Source organism: Drosophila santomea, chromosome 3L, assembly GCF_016746245.2.
Source record: "Drosophila santomea strain STO CAGO 1482 chromosome 3L, Prin_Dsan_1.1, whole genome shotgun sequence".
NCBI lineage: Eukaryota > Metazoa > Arthropoda > Insecta > Diptera > Drosophilidae > Drosophila > Drosophila santomea.
In genome coordinates this window covers 5,346,584-5,370,995 of record NC_053018.2, presented here as the reverse complement: position 1 = coordinate 5,370,995, position 24,412 = coordinate 5,346,584, and the positions used below count along the sequence as shown (strand labels likewise).

Genomic DNA, 24,412 nt, shown 5'->3' with positions numbered 1-24,412 from the left:
AGCAAATGTTTGCAAAATTCTTGCACAATCGAATAACATAAATTACAACTCCCAAAAAAAATTATAACAAAACAGGAAAATAAAAGAAGCAAATAAACGAGTACACATGTGAGCGTGTGCAGAAACCAAACTGTGAAACAAAAAGCAATTGTCACATAAACAAAGTCGCACGTAACTGCTATAAATATGCGCGCAAGAAAGAGCGAGGTTAACATTGCGTATGAGTTATATCTGCTCCTCTGCACATTACCCATACGCCACCTCACCACCCGTCCGCCCCACCACCTATAGCACCATAATGCCAGTTTCTTTGTAAAGCAATGCGCGAATAACCGAAAGAAAAACACAACAACCGCAACAATAAATAAAGTGTAACATATGCAAATGATGATGAGAAGTATTTCGATATAGCGGCTTCTGCTTCTGCATCTGCAGAGAAAAAAATATATATTTATTGGATGATTTATGCAGCGGTAATTGCAGCTATTAAACCTTTTTTGTAGGCTTAAACTTTTATTTTAATTTCGTCTAAAAAAGTGTTGGCAATACAGAATTAATTTTAAAAATTTACATTTCTTTGATAGTTCTCTACATTTTATTCAGGTGTATTTCTGCGAATCCTCTTTAGCTGCTGATGTTGATGACTGTCGGCATCGCTGTCCTTGGGCGCTCAAATGAATATGCAACATCGAACAGTTTAAGATGCTGAACTGAAACGCACAGGCTTGCCTCTGCGATTCCAGAATAGGGGAAACCATCGAAAGTCGACCGGCAACAACGGTTTCAAAAGTGCAAAGGGCAAGAAACAAGCTGCGATACGTATATAAACGTAATTGTTACAATTTCAATCTCGTTGGAGAACGGAAAACTTCATCGATGTTCACACATACAGACACTCACCACCACACCCACCATAAAACAAAAGGCGAACCGCGGCAACATGCATGTCAACAACATGTGGCGACTACAGCAGTTGCAACTGCAACAGCAGCAGCAGCAACAGCAGCAACATCAAGAGCAGCAGCGGCAACTTGCGCCTGTTGTCATTTGTGCAATTCCCACACACATGCAAAGTTTTTCTTTAATAAAATTAAATGTAATGCTGCCAAATGCTCGGCGCCCGCCACTCGTTCGGTTCAATTTTTTGTATATTTTCTTTATATCATCTTTTTTTGTTGGATTTTTTCTGCTGCAAATTGCATGGCAGACACCCAGCGCAAGGATGACGACGCCAGCAACCGCAAATGCAAATGAGCTACAAATGCAATGCACATGCATAAAAAATGAAAACGGTTAAATTGCCGAAGAGAAAGATGCAGATGCAGATGCAGGCCCACAAAGTATCCATAAGTTACGCTCGAACGACATTTCTGCCCGTCGTCGTTCGTTGGTCGACGGTCCTCACGAAATATGATTAAATATTGTAAATGCCAAAAGTTATGAAAGGCTCACTGGGGGCCGCCCCAAGAAGTCGCCTTTTTGGAGCCGTGCACAGACATACCAGAGTTCGATTTCAGTTTTGGGGGCAGCGGCTTACGCCCACCGCAGAATATCGCTGGTTGTAGAAAAGTGCAACGGCCACACCTACGAGACACAATGCAACTCACTGGAGGCATCGGCTGCCTGTTTTGGCCAGAGCAAAATTGCAACAAACAAAGGAAATGCCACCAGAAAGGACAATTTAAGCCGGTTTGAGAAATCACAGGGAATACTAGCTTTAAGAACGCAAGAAAACCTTTACATAACCATATGTTACTTGTTTCCATACAATTGCATCCTAAAAACGATTTATATAGGCATGATCGACTTTCTAAAAATAGCCGAGCGAATCTCTTCTCAGCTGTTTTTCATCGCACGAGGAAAACACATTTTTGTCGCAACTTAATTGACCGCAACACCTTGAAAACAAAAGTGGCGGGTTAAAAAAAAGAGTGTGCATATTTTAAAATTATAACAAGTTTCGCTATGGAAATGCAAAAGTGGGCATGGCCAGCGAGTCATGCCAAATATAAGCAATGAAAGAAGGCTGAAAAAATAAGTAATTGTAGCTAAATGTCAAATGCGACAATTGTTGCCTTAGTTGCTCTTGTAGCTGCTATTTGTTGGATTGTCGACTGGCGTTGGCGACTCAAATGGCCGCAAAGTGAACGGTACAAGCTGAGCGGTCAAGACGTTGACGACGGGGAGGTGGTGGGGGGAGGGGCAGCTGAGACGGCCTGGTGGGTTGGTCAATTGGTTCGTGGCAATGGCAACAGAGTGCGGCTCTAAATGAGGCTTAACTTGAAATGAGTACACTTGGCAAAAGTAATAATAACAATGTTACTATTCACAAATCTATTAATGATAAAAACAAACAATCGTTTTTATATTGTTTATTGATATTGTTTACCTATTTCCCGTATTATATTTTATTAACAAACTTGAAATTATAAATAAAATGTAATACACAATACACCTTTTTCCTCAGTGCCAAGTAATGCTGTGTCACTTGTATATCCGAGCGAAACTGAGGCAGGGTATCGAAGTAATTACTCGGCGGGATGCAATCTTCGAGCCACACTAAATATGCTAATTATGCGTAATAAGCGCTCTGGCTAACGGGGCGTATTGGTTATGTGGTTATACTATGTATGCACATATACAGCAAAGTAGAGTGTGTGAGATAATTCCTTGGTGATTTGAGCCAACTGTTAGATTCATTCTCTGTCACCTCGAGACGACTGGCGAGTCCGGTGACGCCAAAGAATTATTGCGAAATTTTTGTGATTTTACTGACTAATTTTTTTTTAACAGCCTCGGGCCGCTGGCTTTAATTATGAACAACAATCGGGCGGCGTTTCGAAGTTGTTGCTGTTAATGTTTGTTCTATCGCTTTTTTGCTCCTTTTTGTGCATGTCAATCAAAAGAGCTCAAAGTCGTGATTTGATGATTTTCCTATGCCGCAGCGAATCGGTTGCCATTGACGCCGTGGGTCAGGCCACAGAAATCCATTTGTCAAGTAGAACACAGCAGCAACCTCAAGTTGTCTGCGATTCTAAGCCCGCCTGTCTGTCCTTCAATAATCGTTGCCAAAAGCAGTGACGGCGGCAAAAACAATGAATTATTGAAGCAAACAATTTGTGATTGGCGGAGAAAGAGAATTCTAATCAAAAGTGAGAGGCATGAAAACTTTGATTTGCTTCGGACTAGAATATTTGATGAATTATGAAGTATACCAGAAAATTCTGGGGATTTTCCTCTATGTAGCTTGAATTAAAGTTGGAACTAGGGACTGTGTTCATATTACTGTCTTCGTACAATAAGTAAATGTTATATTTAATTAATTCTAAACAAGAAATATGAAATGTATCTAAATGTTTGCAAAGTGCTGTAAGGAGCATTCAGTATCTTAAAAAGTGAGCCAGCTAAGAAATAAATTTTCATAATCAAAACCTTGTTAATAATATAGCTTCTTTTTATTGCTGTTTTAAAAATAAAGAAATAAGTGTGCAGTTAAATTTGTTGCTGACTTAGCACTGCCCTAACAGCATTTTTGGCCCATAAAAAATCAACAGCATTTCTTGAGCGGCATATGATTTATGGGATTAAAGGCAAGAATGATCGCCGCAATTATTTCGAGAGTTGGCGCCAGCAAGTCAGCAACTCGAAACTCAGAAACTCGAAGCAGCGACATCTGTTGCGATCTATGAACTGGGCTTGTTTTATTACAACATCTCGTAGGAGCTACGGACTCACATAAATTGAACAATGTCACGAAATAAATTTGTCTAGTGCTCGGAAACTCGGCAACTCGGGTATTCGGACCTCGGTGGAGAGGAAACCATAGAGAAACAAAGGCAAAAGTGTTTCAGCTAACGTCTGTTAACGTTGGCTGATTTTTATTTATTTCGCTGACTTTTAGCAAGTTGCTAACTTTTTGTTTCTTCTCATTTTACTGCTGCTCCCACACTCCCAACCCCATCCCCATCCCCACCCCCTTCACTTAACTTAACTCAACTCTTTGACTTTGTTGCCGCTGCCTTTTTGTTAATTTATGCAACGAACCAGTTTTATTTGGTTTCCAGCGCGTTCGCTCAGTGTCAGCCAATCTTCGTATCTCTTTATAGCGCCACACATATGTACACATGTGTATATTATATATATATCGAATTAAAATTTTATTAAAAAATTGGCATTTGGCCGTTTGCCTTTTGTTAATTGCATTTGCAATTTCTAATTAAGTTGGCTGTGCAAAAACAAAACGTCAAGAAGATAAAACAAAAGCAGCGATCATAAAGTTTCCAACTGGTTTGGGTCAGCGCTTGTCAGAGGTCTTTTTTCGAGCGGATCTCTTGCGACTTTGCTTGCCTTTTGCCGTTAATTTGTACACAGAGAGAAAATGTCGAGAAATATTAGGTTTAGTTCTAGACTGGACTGAAGACTTAATGTTACAGTTCATAAGAAAATCTATAGATTTCAATGTATCATCTACTTGAATTTTAATAACCATGTAGGATATACATATGCGCATTTCTTTTGCAGTGTACCCATAGTTCAATGCAAACGAGAAGCTCTAAGCTGAATCAGCTACCAGTTTTTTTTTCTCCCCCTTAGACCATTAAAATTAACTAGTTTCAAAAGCGTTTTCAATGCAAAAGTCTTATCAAAAGTATTTATTTACACAGGCTATATACAATAAATCAATCCGCTCTGATTGAATCGACACTAATCCTGTTTGGGTGAGTTGTCTTCGTTCTCTTGGCGCTGCTGCCGCTTGGCCTCCTTTTTCAGCTTGGACACGTTGCTCCGCAGTTTCCGCTTGAACAGAAGCTCCCGGTTTACCGCCTTCAGGTCGTCCATGCTGCACGTCTTCAGATTGCGCACCGTATTCGAGATGAGCTCGTCCGTGATCTCGATTTTGGTGCGGGAAAGCCGCAGCTGCCGGGCATTCCGACGGGCCAACTCGACGCGGTACAGGAACAGATGATAGGTGACAGTGGGCTTCAGCATTTTTTCGTGCTCCATGGTTGGCTTGTTGGTTGGTTAGAGATGATATTAGATGGGTGAAAGTAACGTCTTGACTTCTCGTCGAAGAGTGATATCCTCGCAACCCAAGAGCGGTTCTTATATATCTATCTGAACCTTCGATCGGTTACCTGTTGGCAATGATATACCTGATATACGACCAGGTCAAAACAGGTCAAGTGCCGCTTGTCTCCCCTGTAAATATTTGTGCCAAAATATTTCATGACCTAATCCGTCCTAATCCCCATTTTGGATCTTAAGCCCTTCGCTCGGTTGACCAGACATTATTACACATTATGCCAGGGAAAGGGTAAGTAAAAGTGATTTCAGGATTAAATAAATTATGTACTGCAAAGCATCTTGCACGAACTTGCCTAAAATATTCAACAGAATATTCTGGAAAAGGATTTAGAGGAAGTGGTGTCAGGATCTGCCAGCAACAGTAAGACTTACTTTACAATTCAAATATTAATTGTACATGTAGTGGAAGTATGTTTGTACATAATTAATCAATACCTAACTTACTAAACTGTTTTGGTAGGCCCATTAAATATCAATGAAAGAACTTGTTTTATTTATAACTTCCTCACTAATGAAATAATAAGATACCTCAAAGTTCCACAGAGGTAGAGAATATTCTCATAGAACATAGTTCTATACTTGTATAGTTATTCAATAATTGGTAAAAATATGTGTTAAATAGATGTTTGAGGTAATTTATCATCGAAGAATGTAATGTGAGCATTGTAACAGCTTTTCCCACCGCATTTCTCATGCATTCATGCACAAATTCCTAGTATAACTCCCAAGAAGAACAACGTTTCGTTGTTTGTTTGTTGCATTAGGCCCAAAGTAAACCTTTCACCGGCCACCGTTCCACAGAATTCTTGGGGAACCTCAATGAACCGCCAGCGTAGAAGCTCTGAGAACTAAAAACCATTTCCAAGTAAGGCAGCGAACAGAGTTTTCTGACTCAGCACCTGAGTGACATAAACGTAAAGTACGTCAATTTACACATGTGTCGTAGAGGAAGGAGCGCATGTAAATGGAAATCATTAGCATAACTGCAGTTCCCGAAAGACGAGAGAGTTTTTGCAACAGACTTAACTACTTCCAGGTAATTCATAACGAAAGTGGATGCACGGGTCGAGTGGTCCTTTTGGGTCAGGAGATGGCATAATCCTTTTATAATTGCACTTAGTAGCTGAAATGTAGCGAAAACAAAAGGATTTCGAAACCGGATTAAGAACTTTGGGAAAGACCACGCGCCGGATTAAGCAAATGTCCAGCATCAGCGTTTTATGACCTCTCAAGGCAGCTCGACCTCATCATCCTCCTCCTGCACTTCCATCTTCCACTTTACCATCGAAAGGTAGGGCCAGCAGGTAGGGGGGCAGGTACATTGGTGGGCTAAGGTCATAACGGTGGCCCAGGGGCTCACTAAAAAGGCCATGGAAGCCACACTGACCTGACTAGCAGGCATTTGAAGCAACTGCTTTTGACAGCTCGCCGACAGCTTCCAATTCAACGCGCTCAATGAACTGGCCATCGACATGGATTTGGATTCGATCTGATGATGGTGGGGCACCAAGTCTGTGCGTGTCGAGGCATTTATTCCATCGTATATTAAACCAGACGAGACAATCATAATGATGGCTGTATGCTGTATCTGGCCATCATCATCATCATTGGCGCATCTCAGCTTTCGGCCCTTGCATTTAGCACCCAAATGGGCATTGAATCATCATTTATTTGCCGCCACCAAAGAATTATCATAAAATACCAAGCAACTTTCACTGGTCATTGTTATAGCCATTACCATTATTATTATTACGGCCTTAATGCAGGCCAATAAATTGTCTAAAAAAGAATTCGTTCGATAAGCCACAAGACAATGCAAAAGGGAATTTTCACTTTCCTTTGCTCGTAATTAAGTTGAAATTAACTTGATTGGGAGCGTTTTAAAGCGGGGGCCGCGTGTCAATTACGTTAAGTGAAATTACAATTACATGAAAAGCATTTTTAAAACCATCTAACCAGCCCACTGCAAATCGCTTTTATGGCCAAGGGGGGTCAAGACAAGGTCGCAGACATTCGTTCATAAATAAATATTTAACACGCAGTCCTTCAGAAGTGGGTTTGTTGGGCAAGAGAAACCAGGAGAAGGAGTGGGCGAGTGCCAGCCACTTTGGGATTATATTTATCACTTCATGGCAACTCATTAAATATAAATGATTTTCATTGCCGAGAGTTGAGAGGGAATACATTTAGTTGCAGCCGGATTGGGCTTAAAAACGGGCCTTCTTGAGAAGTGGCATAAATTGAGAGTAATTCTTGTGCAATAAACACTTCCAAAAGACCTAGAAAGAGTGGTTACCATTTTTAAGTTAACTAATAATGTTTTTTATATCCTTTAGCAAATAACTTATTTTTTTCTGTTTATAAATCAAAATTTGGAAATACATACATCTTAAACTTTAATATAAATATTTGAATGGCCGACATTACATTTTTAATGTTTTTGTGGGTTTTTACTTCAATTCCATTCAATATTCATGCTCTTTTAAAAGTTATTTATTTCATTGATAATTTTTCCACCAGCAAGTGTTGGTTGATGACTAATCTAAGCTTAAAACGATTGAACACAATCCTCAGACACTTAGTCACAGCTTTAATCTTTCCCTTATCCCCATATTTATTCAGCGCCAGCTCAACTGAAATATCTTTAAGCAGAAGGTCAAGCCATAAACCATTTTCACCCGCACAAGCTGAGCACCACCCACACGTGGTGCAAACGAAAAAAGGTACAACATCTTTGGCCTGAGATGCCAACTAAGCAAGGGATCGAAATAGGGAGAGAGGATATCTGGTTTTACCGGAGCACTTCAGGTAATTACGCGACTCGCACAAGTCAGCAGGTCAGTTGGCGTGTTCAACAGGTAGCTAAGCGCCCCAGATATAAATAATCCTGGTAAACCACGACAGGACATCATTCACAGCTCAAGCTGCCAAGCAGTCACAGCTCGTCCTGTCACAGCCCGTATTTTGAGTCTACCAAAATAAAAGCCGAAACAAAACTGAAATGGAAAGCCAACGTAATGTCGTCAACCACCGACGCGGAGCTCGTCCGAGCGTGGGCTATCTGCTCTTCCAGTACCAGAGCGAGCTGACCCGCCGTCATGCGGAACCCACGCGGCTCTCCCGCACCAAGATCCACATAATCGATGGCTTGGTCTCCCGCACCATCCGCCACATGAAGCACTGCAGCATGGAGGATCTGAAGGCCTGCAAGAGGGAGCTCGTCTACAAGGAGCAGCTGCGCGATCAGCTCAAGAACATGCGACGCAAGCGCTCCTCGTCCGCCAACAACATCAAAGCTAGTGCCAACACATCCGCCCCCGTTGTGAGTGTCAAGGCGCCAAGCACTCCACCGAAACCGCGATCTTCCACACGAGAGTTCTCCAAGATGGACATCATCGGACCGGAAATCTTTGTCTAAGTCTGAATTAATCTATTGCAATTTTAAATTCACTAGTTTAATACGATTATTTCCTTAATTGTTGACGATTAAAAATCATAGAACATGAAGAATACTTAAGAAAAATAGCAAATAAAAATATATAAAAGCAATATCGCAAATGTTTTATACTTTACTTAAAAGGTGGTCAATGGATATTTACGACTTTTCACAATTTTATTTCTTTTTAAAATGAGTGAAGTAAAACCGATTAAAAACCGAAAATTCGAAACCAAAAGCACAGAAACAAATCTGGCAATTACACAAAAATGTCAATTGTCCGCGGATTTGTTGTAGGAGTGGAAATTCCTGTTCTGTAAGCCTGTTTTTGGCTCTGTTTTTGCCAGCTACAGCTAGCCAGGGCTAAAATGTGTGCCGCAAAATGCCAGGCCCGAACTCTGGGGCTCAAGAGTCAAGAGTTCCCACGGAGCGAGGCAGCATCGATCCATTGAAAATTGGCCACCACTCACCGATCTGTGATAGATGCGTCCGACCGAGAGAGCCGAGAAAAACAGAAAATCAGAAAACCAGGCAGCAGACGGGCCAAGAATGCGGTTTAAAGTTCAATCGTGCAGCAAGTGTTATTTAGGGGTTCGCAGAGAGAAGAAGGAACATTGATCTTTTCGGGGGAAAACGTGAGTTGTGATGATCTAACCAAAAGCTTTCTTTGCCAGCCAAAACAGAAGTTATGAACCTGCGACCAAAGACGACTGATATGCAAATCGTCAGCGGGAGAAATGTATACTAATGAATATATTAACCAAATCAAGTTTTAAGCAGTTCTGATGTTTTCACAATTTACCTCATTAGCTTTATGTTCATTATAGGGGGGAGTGGGATATTATCAATAGTTTGCTGGCACTATATTATTTTCTCATTTATTAGAATGCATTTGCCTTACCTTTGTGGTTTCTTCGGGGTCCCAAATTAAACGTTGAAATATTCCACTTGCTGTACAAATTTGTTGCTTTCTATTTGCATATCGCTGGGTACAATAAATTATGAGCACAATGTTAACAGGCGAACAAATAGAAGAAGAACGCGCACACCGAGTGACGTTTTTCCTTCTATATATCGAGCACTCTTTTTTCTTTCTTATTTATTTATATTTTCCACTTTTCGGCAAACACATCCGAGTGAAATGCAGCAGCTGCAACTGGTGCTCTGGTTGTAACTGTAGTTTAGACACAAACACGTTTTCTTGCGGCAAGCCCAGTAATTACGGCAAAGGCTATTTTAAGGCCCCCCCAAAACCAAAAATAACGAAAGCCGCCGATTCAAAAGCGAAGAAACCGAGAAATGCAATCGCCGAGCAAATGCAACGCGGCGAAATGGAACGAAATGGAAAAGGCGAGTTAAAAGCTAAAAAACCAAAAAATGCAAATGGTAACACGCACACCGCGCGCACTAAACACATGCACAAAACACACACACAAAACGTTCGTTCTTCGGCGAAGAAGAATCGTGTTTATATATCTTCGTTGGATCGCATATATCCAAATCCAACTGATCGCGTCGCGTTTCGACCTGCACGAATGCTAACTGGCGAATGACCAAAAGTTTGCGCTGCTTGGACAGCTTGGAGTTCGAGTTCGAAAAGCCCGCCGCTCCAAGTTCGAAATGCGAGCAGATCGCGCTCTCTCTCGCTCTCTCTGTATTCTTCATCTCCAAAGATCGCCAGTTCGTTGCCTGAGTTGTTCGTTTTTCCCCGTTGTTTTCTTTTTGTTTTTATTTGTGCTTAGATTCTGTAGTCTGTTGTTGCCATTGATTTATTGTCGAACAATAACTGTTTTTTGCATTGTGCGTTGAACTTTTGAGGGAGCAAGAGAGAGAGAGAGAAAAGCACAGAATTATCGATTTTTTAACTTTTTTAACACTTTGCCGAAAGATTTGTGTTTTTCGGGTGTTACTTTTTGATCTGACAGATCGGTTAATCTTTGCTCTACGATTCGACTGTAGCTTTAACTTTCGCTACTCAATGCTCTCGTTTGCTCAAAGACTTTTACTCTCAAGCTCAGCGCAATTACGATCGCAGCTCTCACTGCTCTCACTCGAAATGTTGTCTTCGGATTTAGCTCTGAATTCGCTCTGTTTACTCCAGAAATTACCAACACCACTTCCTGTCTCGCTCACTCGCAGGGCGGCTTAGTGACGCTTCAGGTTTTTGTTTTTTTTTTGGTCTATCCAACTTCGAATGACTTCTTAACGGTTTGGCACTTAATGCCTCGTTTTTCTACACTGATAGAACATTTAAAAATTAATTTCATTGAAAACTAAGGTAATACTTTTGAATATTTTATATTGTGCAACTAATATTATATTTTAAAAGCACACCAAAAATTAAGTATACAACTAGTTGACTCCAGCATAAAATCACAAATACATTATTGTTTGCTTTACTTTGTAGGTTTAAAAAAGGCAGTGAATCAATATGCATAAATATTAAATTGCAACTTTCTTTAGTTATTTAATATGCATGAAGATATATGCATCATGTCTGAGAACCTAACGATTTTGCTATCCATTTTCTTGCCGTGTGGTAGTTAGTTATTTGTCATTACTGTGGCTCTCACATAGGGCGATCCCCCCCACCCCGCTGGAATTGCAGCTGTTATTGTCATTTTCCTTTTAGCAACAGCTTCACCTCAACTTAGTTTGGTTCAGCTCGGTTCGCTTGAGCGTAAATTTCTGAGGTTTCCAGGCGATTCTTTTGGATACCACAATGCCGCAGCTCCTCCGCACCTCCGCACCTTCTCCCTTGGCTATTATCAGCATTGTCATCGTTGTCGCTGAGTCGTTTGCTTTTTGCGATTTTTCTTGCAGCTTTTCGCAGTTTTTCCTGCACCATGCCTTCCACGCTTGTAGGGCTGCTCTGCTGCTGGATCTGCCATATATAAGTTTGTAGCTATATAGTATGGGTATATATGTATATGTATGTTTACCACAACTGAAACCGCAGCAGTCGGCCGCCGATATGATCTGATTTATTGTAGTTTCCCGACTTCTTGTTGTTGCCGTCGTCTGTTAAAATATTTATTTACAATTTTCACAATTGGCATTTCAGTTCAACGAGCTTGTCTCTGATTGTTTGATTGCATTGTGCCATTGTTATTGTTGCTGTTGCATTTGCTGCAGACTGTTGCCCCACTTTTACTTATGCACATAAATAATTAGAGTATTTATGTTGTAAACTGCTTGATAACAGCATTTGCATCGTTAGCCAAGTTAGCACAAGTACGCCTCAAGTTTTAGGGAATTCTGAGTATGTTTGTCTTAATTTGCCAAATGTTCCTCGATATTCCTTATTCACATTCGAGTACTAGGAGCATTGCATTGCATCAATGCATAGAATTGTGTCATTTTTTCTAAGTCGTTAAGAATCTCTCTGAAAATGGTAAGTTACTTAGTTTAAGCAACAAATATATTTAAATCTAGGCCTTGCTTTCCTATGTTAAATGAGATAAGAGACTTAAGAACCATTTTAATTGCCAACTTATTGTATGTTGTATTTAATAACCAGGTATTACTGTACCATCGTTAATTAAGACACCTTGGAGCCATTTCCAATCAGCGGACTTTTTACGAACCCGCAAATAAGAAGTTCCCTGCATACTTTTCGGCGGGTAAATGTAAAGTAATTGCGTTATCGCATGCGATTTTCCCTTTTTTTCTTGGGTAGAAAATCAACAGCAATCGCTTTGCTGTTTTTCCCTGCAATATTTTGTTGGTCTTTGCCGCCGCATGAGTTCCTAATTAGCCCGCAATGAGTTGTCGATACGCCATTTGCGAGTACATGAAATTCGGTTTGGTTTTTGCCCTGCCCTGACATAACAATTTCGGCTTGTCTAATTGGGAGGGCCTCGTTTGTGTCCCCTCCAAAGTGTTCTTTCGGTTTGAGTTGCTCTCTAATTGCATTTCCAAACGATGCCAAACCATTTTGTGTACTCTCATCTAATGGGGAAAACGTTGACAAGGCAGGAGGCGAAGTTAAAGGGTTGGATTGGCAACGAGACAGATAATAAGCCGCTTGCCAGGGTCTCGTTAATTTGTGGGTGGCCCAAAACTGGCACAATTATCTGGCATGTGAGGAAAATTATAGAGGTGCGTTAATTGGCCAAAGGTGTTGGCCTGTTAACTGCCACAATTAAAATCAATGCCACGACGACCCAAATCCGCTGGGCAGCCCGCAGCTTATCGGTGGTTATCTTCACATTTCCATGTACAGGATGTCCCTTTTTGTTAAAACAACCCATATATTAAGTCCATCTTTTGTAAATATCAATTCAACACAATGAAATAAGCAATATGATTGATAGTTATGGAAGGCTTTGGTGGAGCAGTCAACTTTACTTAAGCTCACATACGAATTTGGCTTGTTTCCAACCACACACTCTCAATTCACATCACTCTTACCCAAACATACTTATATCTTTCAATTGTCCTGTTCAACATGGCGCTAGTTTACGGTGTGGAAAAGAAGACGGTGCCCTCCTACATGAAGTTCGTGATGGGCGGAACCTCTGGGATGCTGGCCACCTGCATTGTCCAGCCGTTGGACCTCCTCAAGACCCGAATGCAGATATCCGGAACTCTGGGCACCCGCGAGTACAAGAACTCCTTTGAGGTTCTATCAAAGGTTTTCAAAAATGAGGGCATGCTATCGTTGTACAATGGACTGAGTGCTGGGCTGTTGAGACAGGCCACGTACACAACAGCTAAGTTGGGTGTTTACCAGATGGAGTTGGATTGGTATCGCAAGAACTTCGGAAATGATCCTTCTATGGTGGCCAGCATGACCATGGGCATTGTGGCTGGCGCTTTTGGAGCCATGTGTGGAAATCCCGCGGAGGTGGCCCTGATCCGAATGATGTCCGATAACCGCCTAATGCCGGAGGAAAGGCGTAACTACAAAAATGTGGGCGATGCCTTTGTACGAATTGTGAAGGATGAGGGCGTGGTGGGTCTCTGGAGAGGATGCTTGCCCACAGTGGGTCGTGCCATGGTCGTGAATATGGTGCAGCTGGCCTCCTATTCACTGATGAAGGACCAATTGCGTGGGTATCTCCATGATGGGATACCTCTGCACGTGACCGCCGCCCTGATGTCCGGCTTGCTGACCACCACTTGCTCAATGCCGCTGGACATGGCCAAAACACGCATCCAGCAGATGAGAGTTATCGATGGCAAGCCGGAATACAGTGGCAGCATCGATGTGCTGAAAAAAGTGGTGAGGAATGAGGGAGCCTTTGCCATTTGGAAGGGATTCACTCCGTATCTAATCCGCATGGGTCCACACACAATCCTTTCATTCGTCTTCCTGGAGCAAATGAATAAGGCCTACAGCAAGCATGTGCTCGGTGACTCGCCATCCGATTCATCAAAGGAAATATAGCATATCTCATCCCAAACTTATGGAAATTGATCCGATGTCTGTGTAAAGCGCGCTTGTTCTGTAAAGTAAACATTCATATCTTATATAAAACAAATATTTTATTGTGTTATTTTAATTTACTCGACTCAGTTCAGTACTTGCTAGTAGACCAATATCTATTGTATTCCCAATTTTACTAAAATAAGTTATCAAAGAAGGCACAAAAACACTTATCACTCAATCCCAACAAGGATTGCCATTCTTAGCCTTTTAAAATTTGTTTCGGTTCAAATAACTTTCTTAAATTCGAATTTCTTTACTTCATTCTTTACTGCCATGGCTTACAGCATTGAAAAGAGATCGATACCCGGCTACATGATGTACATCAACGGCGGTCTGGCCGGAATGCTGGGCACCTGCATTGTGCAACCATTGGATTTGGTGAAGACCAGGATGCAAATTTCCGCCACGACGGGCGAGTACAAGAGCTCCTTCGATTGTCTACTGAAGGTGTTCAAAAACGAGGGCATTCTTGCCTTGTATAATGGCTTGAGTGCTGGATTGATGCGACAGGCCACGTACACGACAGCCCGCATGGGCTTCTACCAAATGGAGATCGACTCCTATCGCAAGAACTTCAATGCACCGCCCACTGTGCTGGCCAGCATGGGCATGGGCATTCTGGCTGGAGCTTTCGGTGCCATGTTCGGCAATCCGGCGGAGGTGGCCCTGATCCGTATGATGTCCGATAACCGTTTGCCGCCGGAGGAGAGACGTAACTACAAGGGTGTCGTGAATGCCTTTGTGCGGATCGTGAAGGACGAGGGAGTGACCACTCTGTGGAAGGGTTGCATGCCCACTGTGGGTCGTGCGATGATCGTCAACATGGTGCAGCTGGCATCGTACTCGCAGTTAAAGGCAGCCTTTTCGAGTTACTTCTCGGGACTTCCGCTGCACATCGCTGCCGCCATGATGTCCGGTCTGTTGACCACCATTGCCTCAATGCCGCTGGACATGGCCAAAACGCGTATCCAGCAGCAAAAGACGGCCGAGTACAAGGGCACCATGGATGTCCTGATGAAGGTCAGCAAGCACGAGGGAGTTGCCGCGTTGTGGAAGGGCTTTACGCCCTATTTGTGTCGTTTGGGGCCGCACACGGTGTTTGCTTTCATATTCCTGGAACAACTCACCAAGGCCTACAAGCATTTTGTGCTCGGCGACGATTCCGAATCGAACATTTAAGGCTGTAAGGCTTCCAAAATCAGCAGTCATCTGTTAGTAATAACCTTGCAGAATATCGTCCACTTTGTATTGCCAAAACAAAACAAAACAACACAATGTATTATTTTCATCTTACAAATTAGGTTTAAAATGAAAATATAGTTCGCTGAAATTTCCTTTCTTTAAATAATCTGCATACAGATTTTATATACTAATATTCTGGGATGTGATCAATTAGAACTCTAAGAGGTAACGATTCTCAGTTAGAATTTCTCTACAATCCTCAGTTAGAATTTCTCTACATATATCGCTACATTTTTTCTCGCATGCTAGAAATGATACCCGCACTGAATCCATCTGTCCCGCTCCAGCGATCAGCTGAGCTTTGTTTGCGGTGGGGCTTTGTGGCGCTTATCAGTCGGCCGATCAGCCGGTTCGGTATAATCTCGCCGAGTCAGTTGCGTTCCTACGTTGCGATCGAGCGGTTCGCGAGCGGTACGGTTGATTCAGATACACATAGTATCGGTTGGCATCGGGTGTGCGGATCGAGATTCCTTATATGAAATATATCTTCTGGCGGCAGGGAGCTGCAGCAAAGCAAAGTCAAGCCAAGTCAAGCCAAGTCAAGCCGGGCGGCGTCTCTCAATTGAAGCCACTTAAGTTCGCCGACTGAGATCTGTGAAGGAAATCTCTCACTTGTGATGAATCAACCGTTGAGTTCATGCCGCGGAAGTGTTAATTTAGCAACCAAATACGACTTGTAGAGCTCTGCTCCGTACAAGTGGCATTCGAATGTGCTCTTTGTGTGCCGCATAAATCGTGTCCGAATAATCATAGAAAATATGCAAATGAAATTATGTGTGCGCTACCTTACAAGATAGACACATAAATCGGTAATTAAGTGATAATTGTTTATGGTGTGAATTCGGCCGGACATTGGCATAACTCATTTTTTGGGCGCTGTAAATCGCTGGCATCGCCGGAGGGAACCACTTCACTCAGGTAAGTTTGCCGATAAGATCTGTAATCGGTATCTATCTCGGTTTTACGGCGGCACAGTGGGCACTCCTTTAGATTGTGGCGATACGAGAGGTTCTATCGCTGACGCCTCCGATCGAGTGTGATTGATTAATTGCTTGAATCTCGAGCAAATTTACGAGCGGCTCATTGATTGCCGTGCCAATTTGTCATAAAAAGTCTGGGCGGCTTATATTTAGATTGATTGATGAAAAACCCGCGGGAATTATCACAGTATATATGTTTAAAATAAGGTCCTTTATTAGGTTATTTCCATTTCATTATTAAAACTGTGATCTCACAGATGCAGCTCATCTCGCATTTACAAGCATTAACACTTGTATTTTAGATACTCGCAGTAAACTGCTATTTTCCCAATCGTCGAATTTGACACATCGATTACCGCTGAGGGAAACATCTGAATACCAGGTAATTGCTGGTTGTCAGTTGGCATGCGGAATGCTCTCCACTGGCTTGGGGTGTAAATTATTTGGCATTTATCATTTGAATCTCTGATAATCCCCACCGTGCTGGTGGATATTTACCTCAGATAGCAGGGAGATAATGACGCGCAAGGTTTTGCTCAAGTTCTATTTAATTATTTCTTGTTGACTTTTTCTTAGGGCAATTAAGTGATTCTGATGTTTGCTAGAAATGGTAATTGCCAAAAGCTAGGGCACCAGAATATTTAAAAGCAAATAATGCAAACTTTTTATATTTACCTAAAGCTCATCCCTAAACAATTATCACTTTTCGTTCCAGTGTGAAAATATTAATAAGAAATTTAGTCATAAATAAAACGACATTTTAATAATTTAATTAGTTTGAAACCGTTTGAAGTTCATAAATATTTTACCCATATTCAGGAGTCGCTTTATGAGGCAGATTTGTCGGGCTATGTGAACTAGAAATTCTAATTAGCACAATGCCGTCTGCATATTAATTTGTCAACAAATGAGCAAAAATAAACAATGAGTCGCAGCCAGCACGCTCCACTTGGCATTTGAAATTTTTTTCGATTTTTTGTTTGTTGAAATTATAATTGGAAATCAAGCGGCAGAGATCAAATTAAAATGCAATCTCCCTTCCGAACATAACTCTATAATGTAGTTAATGTTTGGTTAGGCCGATTAATGAGCGAACAATTGGTACGGGAAACCAATATGTGTCAACAAAAAAGTGAGTGCGGTTGACTTTGTGAGAATAAAAAAAAAATATATAGCAATATATAGTGACAAATTAAATATCACAATAATCGAGTTAAGTGAGGTGGCTCGCAAGAAGACCATCAGATACTCTTTAAATATTTATAAAAATATTATAAATAGTTGACAATGAATTTCAACTAATCTCTTAACATTCTTGAATGTATAACATATATTGCATTTTAAAAATTCAAGATATATATATTTTTTATGCGTCACAAAGGCGACAAAATACACCAGAAACCCTTTATCATTCAATTGAATAGGCTATTCTGTTTAAATAATGATAGCAAAACAATCGCTCCACTTTAAAATCAAATTAAGTGGAACTAATTCATGTTTTTCCAAGTGACTATCATGTCACAGAGATTGTAATCGGCTTCACACTTTTCCCTCAGTGTTTTGCAAATTAAAATGACAAAGCTCTGGACAGGCACAGTGGACACACGTCTGATGGCATTCGTGTATTCGTATGCCGATCTGTGAGTCTGTGTCAAGTCATTACCATAGCCTATAACGGGCAGACTAAACCGCACGTGATCTCAGACCCCCAGATGGTGTTGTTGTTGTTGTTGTTATTGTTGGTATTGTAGTGAAACACCCTCACACACAATTGCATATATAACTGGTTTAATAAGCTCGAGCGACGTTGGTTTCTCGATCACATGACAACAAGATCAGTGAATGGTGTTCGCTCGTGGAGGTTTTTATATGTTTTCGAGCATCAAATGCAATTAACTAATAAGCAAAATAATAAACGCCTCTAATGAATTCACAACAGTAAAAATGTCCATCTCAGAGCAGGCACGCAGTAGCCGGGGTCAAAGGTCAATCGCCAATTTTTGTTTGACCGAGCCGCGCAATTCTCTCATGTCATCGTTTCTGGCAAAAGAGACAAGCATGTATAAGAGTTTGTTTAACAAGGATATAGTGAAAAAAAATACTATAAATAAATAGTTAGTTTAGATGTAATATGATATAAATAATTATTTATTTCTTTGTAATAAAAAATCTGTTCTTATAGATTTTGTGGTGTACCTAGAAGGTGTTTAATCGAAAGAGTATTTTAATTCCCGACACGTTACTTAAACGTTTTAAAATGCATTGCAAATTCATGCATGCATGCAAACATAAAGCCATTGAAACCCAGTTGAATTATACTCCTTTTTTAGTATTTCTCTCAGTGTGCGAATATATTTTCCCTCCCATTGATGGGCCGCAGATAAGGCGCAGCAGCAACAAAATAGAATTGTGTATGTCATCTGGTCGGATCTTGGATCTTGGGACACAATCATTATCGTGGTTGCCCAGATGCGTACACACTCGTGCATGGCCACAATTTGTCTACGACGGAACGCGAGAGTTGCAATTTTCGAATTAAGACAATTGCCACACGAATTACGAAGCCAAGATGCCCCGTCTAGATTCGCGACCCACGGCATCTGATTCGCTTTCCTTCGCCGTGCAAAAAAATCAATGCCAAAAGTAATGCAAATTTTGTGACAGACTCTCTTTTTTCGTGGCGCATTGTCGCCCGGCTGCCGAAAATAAATTGAATTTTAAATGAGCGGCAAAAACCTACGTAGAAGTCATCAAATATTTAGATAACACTGGGGCCACAGAGCCAAAGGCTAGACTTAAGATATGGAAGGACATCGAACTGCATGGTGCCGTTCATCTCAGTCAATAGTATAAAATATACCTTTTCTTAAGCTTAAAGAAATTTAAGATGTGTATTGTATACAGCCTTAACTAACTAATTCTAAACTCAATTCTGTCTAGTCAATGTACCCCAACTACTTGGCAGAGTATCCAATAAAGGGTAACCAAACAAATTAGAGAAATCTTAGTCCCTGGCCTTTTGTCTTTCACACTCGGCGCAATCACAACCCAAACACCCAACAGATACGGATACATTGTCGCCGGCAATTTGGCCTCAGATGTGCGGCAGATCGGCGGTAATTTTCCAATTGACGCCTATTACGGTTAATCGTAGCAGTGACCCAAGTCCGGACCAAGCTTAAACTAATAATGTGCCCAGTTTAATGGCTAAGCCGCAGCAAATCGCCCGGTCAGTCCAAGGCACATACATCCCAATGCCCCCCGCTCTTAAGTCGGCACCCACTACATAACCGCCACAAGACCGCACGACATCGTTGTCTCGGTCTCGAATGCTTTATGTCACCCACCCATTTTGCTAACCACTCCTCGCCAATGTGTTTGTACACTAGGAGAAAATTGTAGCAGAAATTTTCTCTTATTTATTTCCAACATTTTGTGCCATCGAGCTCTAATAGGAACTAGGTTGTTTTAAACTTATGAAATAATATAAAATTTAATACAACATAAATCTCAGAATAAGCATTAAACTATTGACCAACTTCGTTGATTTTTTCTTGCGGTGCACGATATGTTCTATTGTTGTTCCTGCTGCTTAGCACGCTAACTAACTAGCAGCCGTCGTCGCTGCTTTCGCATTTCATCGCTGGAATTAGTCGCACCGCGTAGTTCGAAGCAAGTGGATTAAATGGTGACGAAAGATACAGTCCTCCGTCGCCGGCCGCCAAATGAAGTATTCATTATCCTGGACAAGCAATTAGCACGTCGCCTGTGAGACGGGTCAATTCGGCAGCACAAAAGGATGCGCATTGGCATTGCTCATACGACGTGTTGGCCGGCAGAATCTGGCTTAATCAAGAGACCTTTTGGGTATGCGGATCCTTTAACCGGATCTCGGTGTCTGTGTCCTGTGTCCTGTTTTCGGCTTTTCCGGTTCGGTGTGCCGTGTGTCCCGAGTGTACCGTGCGTTTCGATTGTCTCTGATTTCACGCAAATGTAATCCTCGACCGCTTGATTTCGGTGCGTTATTCGGTTTGTGTTTCGTGACTTGAGTAAAGGCAAAAGTTGATTCATCAGCCGCAGGATACACGCAAACAAACAAACAAACAAATGGAGCTGTACGAGTTCACACGGGCTTGAGTTCGATGTGTGCGTCAGCAGAAAATAAAATAGTGAAAATATAAAGCACAATACCACTGCAGCGACACATCCTTGAATCCTTCGTTCATATATACTATATGTGTATATATATAAACATACATATATGAAGCGAGCGAAACGAGCGCTCAGTCACGCAAAACGCCAGCGCACTTTGACCTCATTTTGGGCAACGTTTTACGCTCCAGTGTGTGACCCTGCCACGCCTCCTTCAATCCTGCCGCCCCCTTCGACATGTGTGTGCGCTCAGGAAGCAAATTAAATCAATAAGTTGGCGTATCATCGCTTAAACAGGATAAACTGCAGATTGCAATTTTTTTTACAACCTCTATTAAAATGGTTTTCAAGTGTTCGTTTGTGTTTGCTGTATGTAATTAAGCCATTTTTGGCCAGTTTATAAAAACGCACAAATGCAAACGCATTTAATTTAATAAATGCGGATATATAAAGTGCTGGAGCCGCAACAAATGTGAATTGATATGGAAATTTTTGAAAATTTCACTCGTTTTTGAATGAATTAGCAAATGTAAATTATAAAGAATTTAATGTTTCTGTGCTTTCTTCATTAACATGCCCATTTTAACTAATGAAAATATTAAACTCGTTACCGGAAATGCATTTAAATAAATATTATTTATAAATACGCGACTGAATGGCAAAACAAGTGCAAGTTAAACGTAAATGATGCCATTTGCCAATGTAAAAAGGTTTTTGTTTTGTAAATCAATAAACGAAATTTAAGCCCATAATGTGTGTCGCCGCAAGATATTAACAATTATATACAAATTGCATTTAAATGTATTTAACGGATCAACATAAAATCGTCATGTAAAGAAAACTCAGCGATTACAGTTCAAGTTTATTGAATGCGGAAAAAATACATGTGCAGTTCAACAGTAAATATTTTTTTGAAATATTACCTAATTAAATTCTGTGCAAATATAATCAACGCAAATAGAAACTTTATAACACATTCAAAGATTCAATAATATACGAACAAAAAAAATGAGTTAAATCAATGTTGGAAATTTAAAACAAGTGTGTGGAAAAGTACACAATTGTACTTCCAATGCTACATATAAAAATACCTGCTAATTTTACAGCAACAATTTAACAACCATTTAATCAAAATAAAAAGTATCTTGCTATTTATGAAGCATAAAACAAACTATAGCTATTTCCGGCAAATAAAATAAATATTACAATCAAACTAAGATACATAAACTTTATTCACGACCGCACAATAAGGTTTAAGGATTTTCAAGTTGGCCAACAGCAATCAGTAAAGTTGGCCAATTGCTATGGGCAATTTATGACATGCCGGTGTGGTAAGGAGTAATTTATTGATACACTTATAGACTAAATAGATTATTATTCACACGGGACTCAGTCAATTAAATGTATATACACCCACGGCCCATTAAAAAGCGCTCAGTAATCAGGAGTTAACATAATTCTTTGACGATGCACTCGCTGCGCAAGCTAAGAAACAAATAGTTAGATTGCACCCACAAGTGCAAGCAAATTAAATAATAATTATTTATACAATGGCCGAATAACAGGCAATTATAATGCATATGGAGCAGGCCAAACGGAAATTCCCGGACAAACAGACAGACAGAGTTGAACAATTCCAAAACTAAACTAAACTCAACGCGTCCAACGAGGCGTATGAATTTCGTTTGGTATTCTAAGCCATGTTACTGGGCATTAGGCGAATACGAATACTCGTATGTGAGTTTGTGACATAAACTATTGCTAAATGCAAACACTTATAGTTTCGTTTAATGGCTCAATGTGTCGCTTCGTCGGGCGACAGGCATTAAATCATTTTTAAAGTGCCTGCAAATAATTGAATTTGTTAGTTCGCAAATGCTTGCACAAATCTTGTCTGCAGTGTCTTTGTCTTCACAGTGAAAGGAGACTATGAAGGATACCAGAAAGGTGTCTTTTTAAAAAAAAAACTAAAAGTCTGAAAATTTATTATAAAAAATGTGCCATTTGTGCCATATTGTAAATCAGAAAAGTAAACTTGTCTTGAACAACTAATCTCATTTGAGTCTGTCTTCTTAAGTTGTATATGTGTCTTGGCAATTAATATTAATTGAAATGTGAAATTTAAATTTACATAAGTTGAGACAGGCCAAGTTATCATCGTTCTAAATTAATGCATTTGTTAATTAAGAAAATTAAATTATTCAATTGACCTGGATGCTGTTGACTCGGCATTATTATCGCTCAATCAATTCGCTATCAAAATTGTATAAACATTTCAACTTTATTTTGTAGCTATAGCTATCCACAGATCAATGTCAGATCTATTCTTTCTTCTATTTAAAAGAATCTCTTGCTTACATTTTTAGTTCATAAAACTTTTTAAGACCCAATTTTTTTGTAAAAATCCGCTGCATAAATATTTCTACTGTGAATACGAATACTCACTGTGAAGTTTACTCACATGAGGGCAACTTGTGAAGCGAAACTGAACGGCTAAATGCCTGCAGCATTCGCCTCGTTTCTCGACCTTCCGCCTTCTTTCCCGTGTCCTTTGTCTTGCGAGCTCCTAGTTCCTTCCTTGGTCCTGCAACCGTTCAGAGTTCTCCCACGCAGTTAGCAGCGCTCATTCATGCATCCTGACTTCTATTGTGCAACAGATACACACTCACACACACACACATGCACATCGCATGTGGCAGTGATATACTTCGCACTTGGCGAGTGCGACCGTGACGCTAACAGCATCAAAGACTAGAACAACAATGGCAAAGGCCATTGTTGCTGTCTTTGCCATTGTTGTCGTCACTTAATATACAAATTTCAGTAAATATTTTCCAGAAACTACACACCCACACACAAGGAGTGCAATTTCCGCGAGCTGAATTCGCTCTGCACACGATTTTCTGCCCAAACCATTTCCCATTTCCATTTTCTGTCTCGAGTTCCTTGGGCAACAATTCGTTCAATTTCATGCAATCAAGTTATTTTAATTCATTACCCTTACGCGACCAACACTTGGGAGACATGCTAGCAGCTCCAACAAACACACACTTTCCCTAGCAGAGGAGTATGCCCCGGAAAAAAACCCCCTGGAAACCCCCCCTCGAGGCCCATCGATCCCCGCCATTGTCGCTGTAAGTGCATGTGCATTTTGCCTTGCGACACTTCACATTTACATACACACACGCTTAAGCACTGCAAAAAACAACTGCTTGAGTTTTTTTATTTATCAAAATAGGGAATTGACTTGGGTTAAAACAATCGAACTTTTTTTTACAAAAATATACAAAATATATATATGCCAAAAAAGAACAATATCCTTGAAAAGAGTTTTGTAAAATATACCCCTATTTCCATTTTGATTTAAAAACAAATAAAAATACAGAGTTTCAAAAAACCTTGTAAACCCATTAAAAAATTTGTCCAATTTAGTAGAAGTTTTTGCTCAGTGCACTATTTGCATGTGTTGAGACTGCACATTCACACAGACATGCCAAGGAATATAGAGCCTCACGCACGACTATCAAAATGTCAGACATCTGTCATTTAATTTAATTTGACTTCACTTTGCTTTCATTTGCCCTCCCACTTTTTTCGCCCAGCCTTGTGCGCTTTCTTTTTCCAATGTCTCCTTCAATTTTCCGCCCCACAGCAGAACGTATGTATATAGCAATATATACATGTATATATGTATATATATTTATGTAAAGCTGTATGGCGAGGGAGGCGTCGATGTTGGAAACAAACGTGTAATTTAGCGGGTGGTGTTTGGAGGGGGTAGAAGGGGGATCCCTTCAGGCTGCTGTTATTACTTAGTTGTTGTACTAGTTGTCGTTGTTGTTCTTGCCATTTTTGTATTGTTGTTGTTGTGCTTGGTGTGCAACGGACGCGAGCTCAATTTAAATCGCTTTGCGTTTGCCATGAAAGCGGTAAAAAGCGAGAAGGAAATGGCAGAAGTGAAGAGTAGGAAGGAAAAGTGCGAAAAGTTGCGCGGAAAATGCATCGATCAATGAATACCCTTAATGGGGTTAGTAAAATATTGCAAGAGTTTAAATAAATGGTTGAGTGGCTGCGCGATATAGT

The 24,412-nt window shown here is 40.6% G+C and overlaps 6 protein-coding genes across 11 annotated transcripts in view; 4 read left to right on the top strand and 2 right to left on the bottom strand.

Annotated features, from left to right (window-relative positions):
* LOC120448051 overlaps positions 1-10,076 on the bottom strand; it is a 105,672-nt gene extending 95,596 nt beyond the window's left edge. Inside the window, exon 1 of the mRNA XM_039629800.2 lies at positions 9,423-10,076. The gene's annotated coding sequence lies outside the window, so the exon portion shown is untranslated. The remainder of the gene's footprint in view (positions 1-9,422) is intronic.
* Positions 4,642-5,073, bottom strand: LOC120448055. The gene has a single exon (XM_039629804.2). The coding sequence runs from the start codon at positions 5,002-5,004 to the stop codon at positions 4,705-4,707; it is 300 nt and encodes a 99-aa protein (XP_039485738.1). The 5' UTR covers positions 5,005-5,073; the 3' UTR covers positions 4,642-4,704.
* On the top strand, positions 8,009-8,634 carry LOC120448052. The gene has a single exon (XM_039629801.1). It carries the CDS (start codon positions 8,087-8,089, stop codon positions 8,501-8,503), a length of 417 nt encoding a protein of 138 aa, XP_039485735.1. The 5' UTR covers positions 8,009-8,086; the 3' UTR covers positions 8,504-8,634.
* A 2,791-nt stretch (positions 10,077-12,867) lies between the features above and the next one.
* LOC120449778 (mitochondrial 2-oxoglutarate/malate carrier protein) lies at positions 12,868-14,007 on the top strand. The gene has a single exon (XM_039632417.2). It carries the CDS (start codon positions 12,972-12,974, stop codon positions 13,911-13,913), a length of 942 nt encoding a protein of 313 aa, XP_039488351.1. The 5' UTR covers positions 12,868-12,971; the 3' UTR covers positions 13,914-14,007.
* Positions 14,008-14,123: 116 nt separating this feature from the next.
* Positions 14,124-15,300, top strand: LOC120449779 (mitochondrial 2-oxoglutarate/malate carrier protein). Its single transcript, XM_039632419.2, has one exon. The coding sequence runs from the start codon at positions 14,229-14,231 to the stop codon at positions 15,132-15,134; it is 906 nt and encodes a 301-aa protein (XP_039488353.1). The 5' UTR covers positions 14,124-14,228; the 3' UTR covers positions 15,135-15,300.
* Positions 15,301-15,578: 278 nt separating this feature from the next.
* LOC120450125 (contactin-associated protein-like 2) overlaps positions 15,579-24,412 on the top strand; it is a 61,069-nt gene continuing 52,235 nt past the window's right edge. For 2 of the 6 annotated variants that reach the window (XM_039632948.2, XM_039632947.2), the window contains exon 1: positions 21,543-21,660. In XM_039632948.2, the coding sequence (XP_039488882.1) occupies positions 21,650-21,660 (11 nt within the window). In that variant the 5' untranslated portion in view covers positions 21,543-21,649. Of the gene's footprint in view, positions 16,116-21,542; positions 21,661-24,412 lie in introns of those variants that run through there. The other 4 variants (XM_039632951.2, XM_039632950.2, XM_039632949.1 and 1 more) reach the window with 3 other exon arrangements.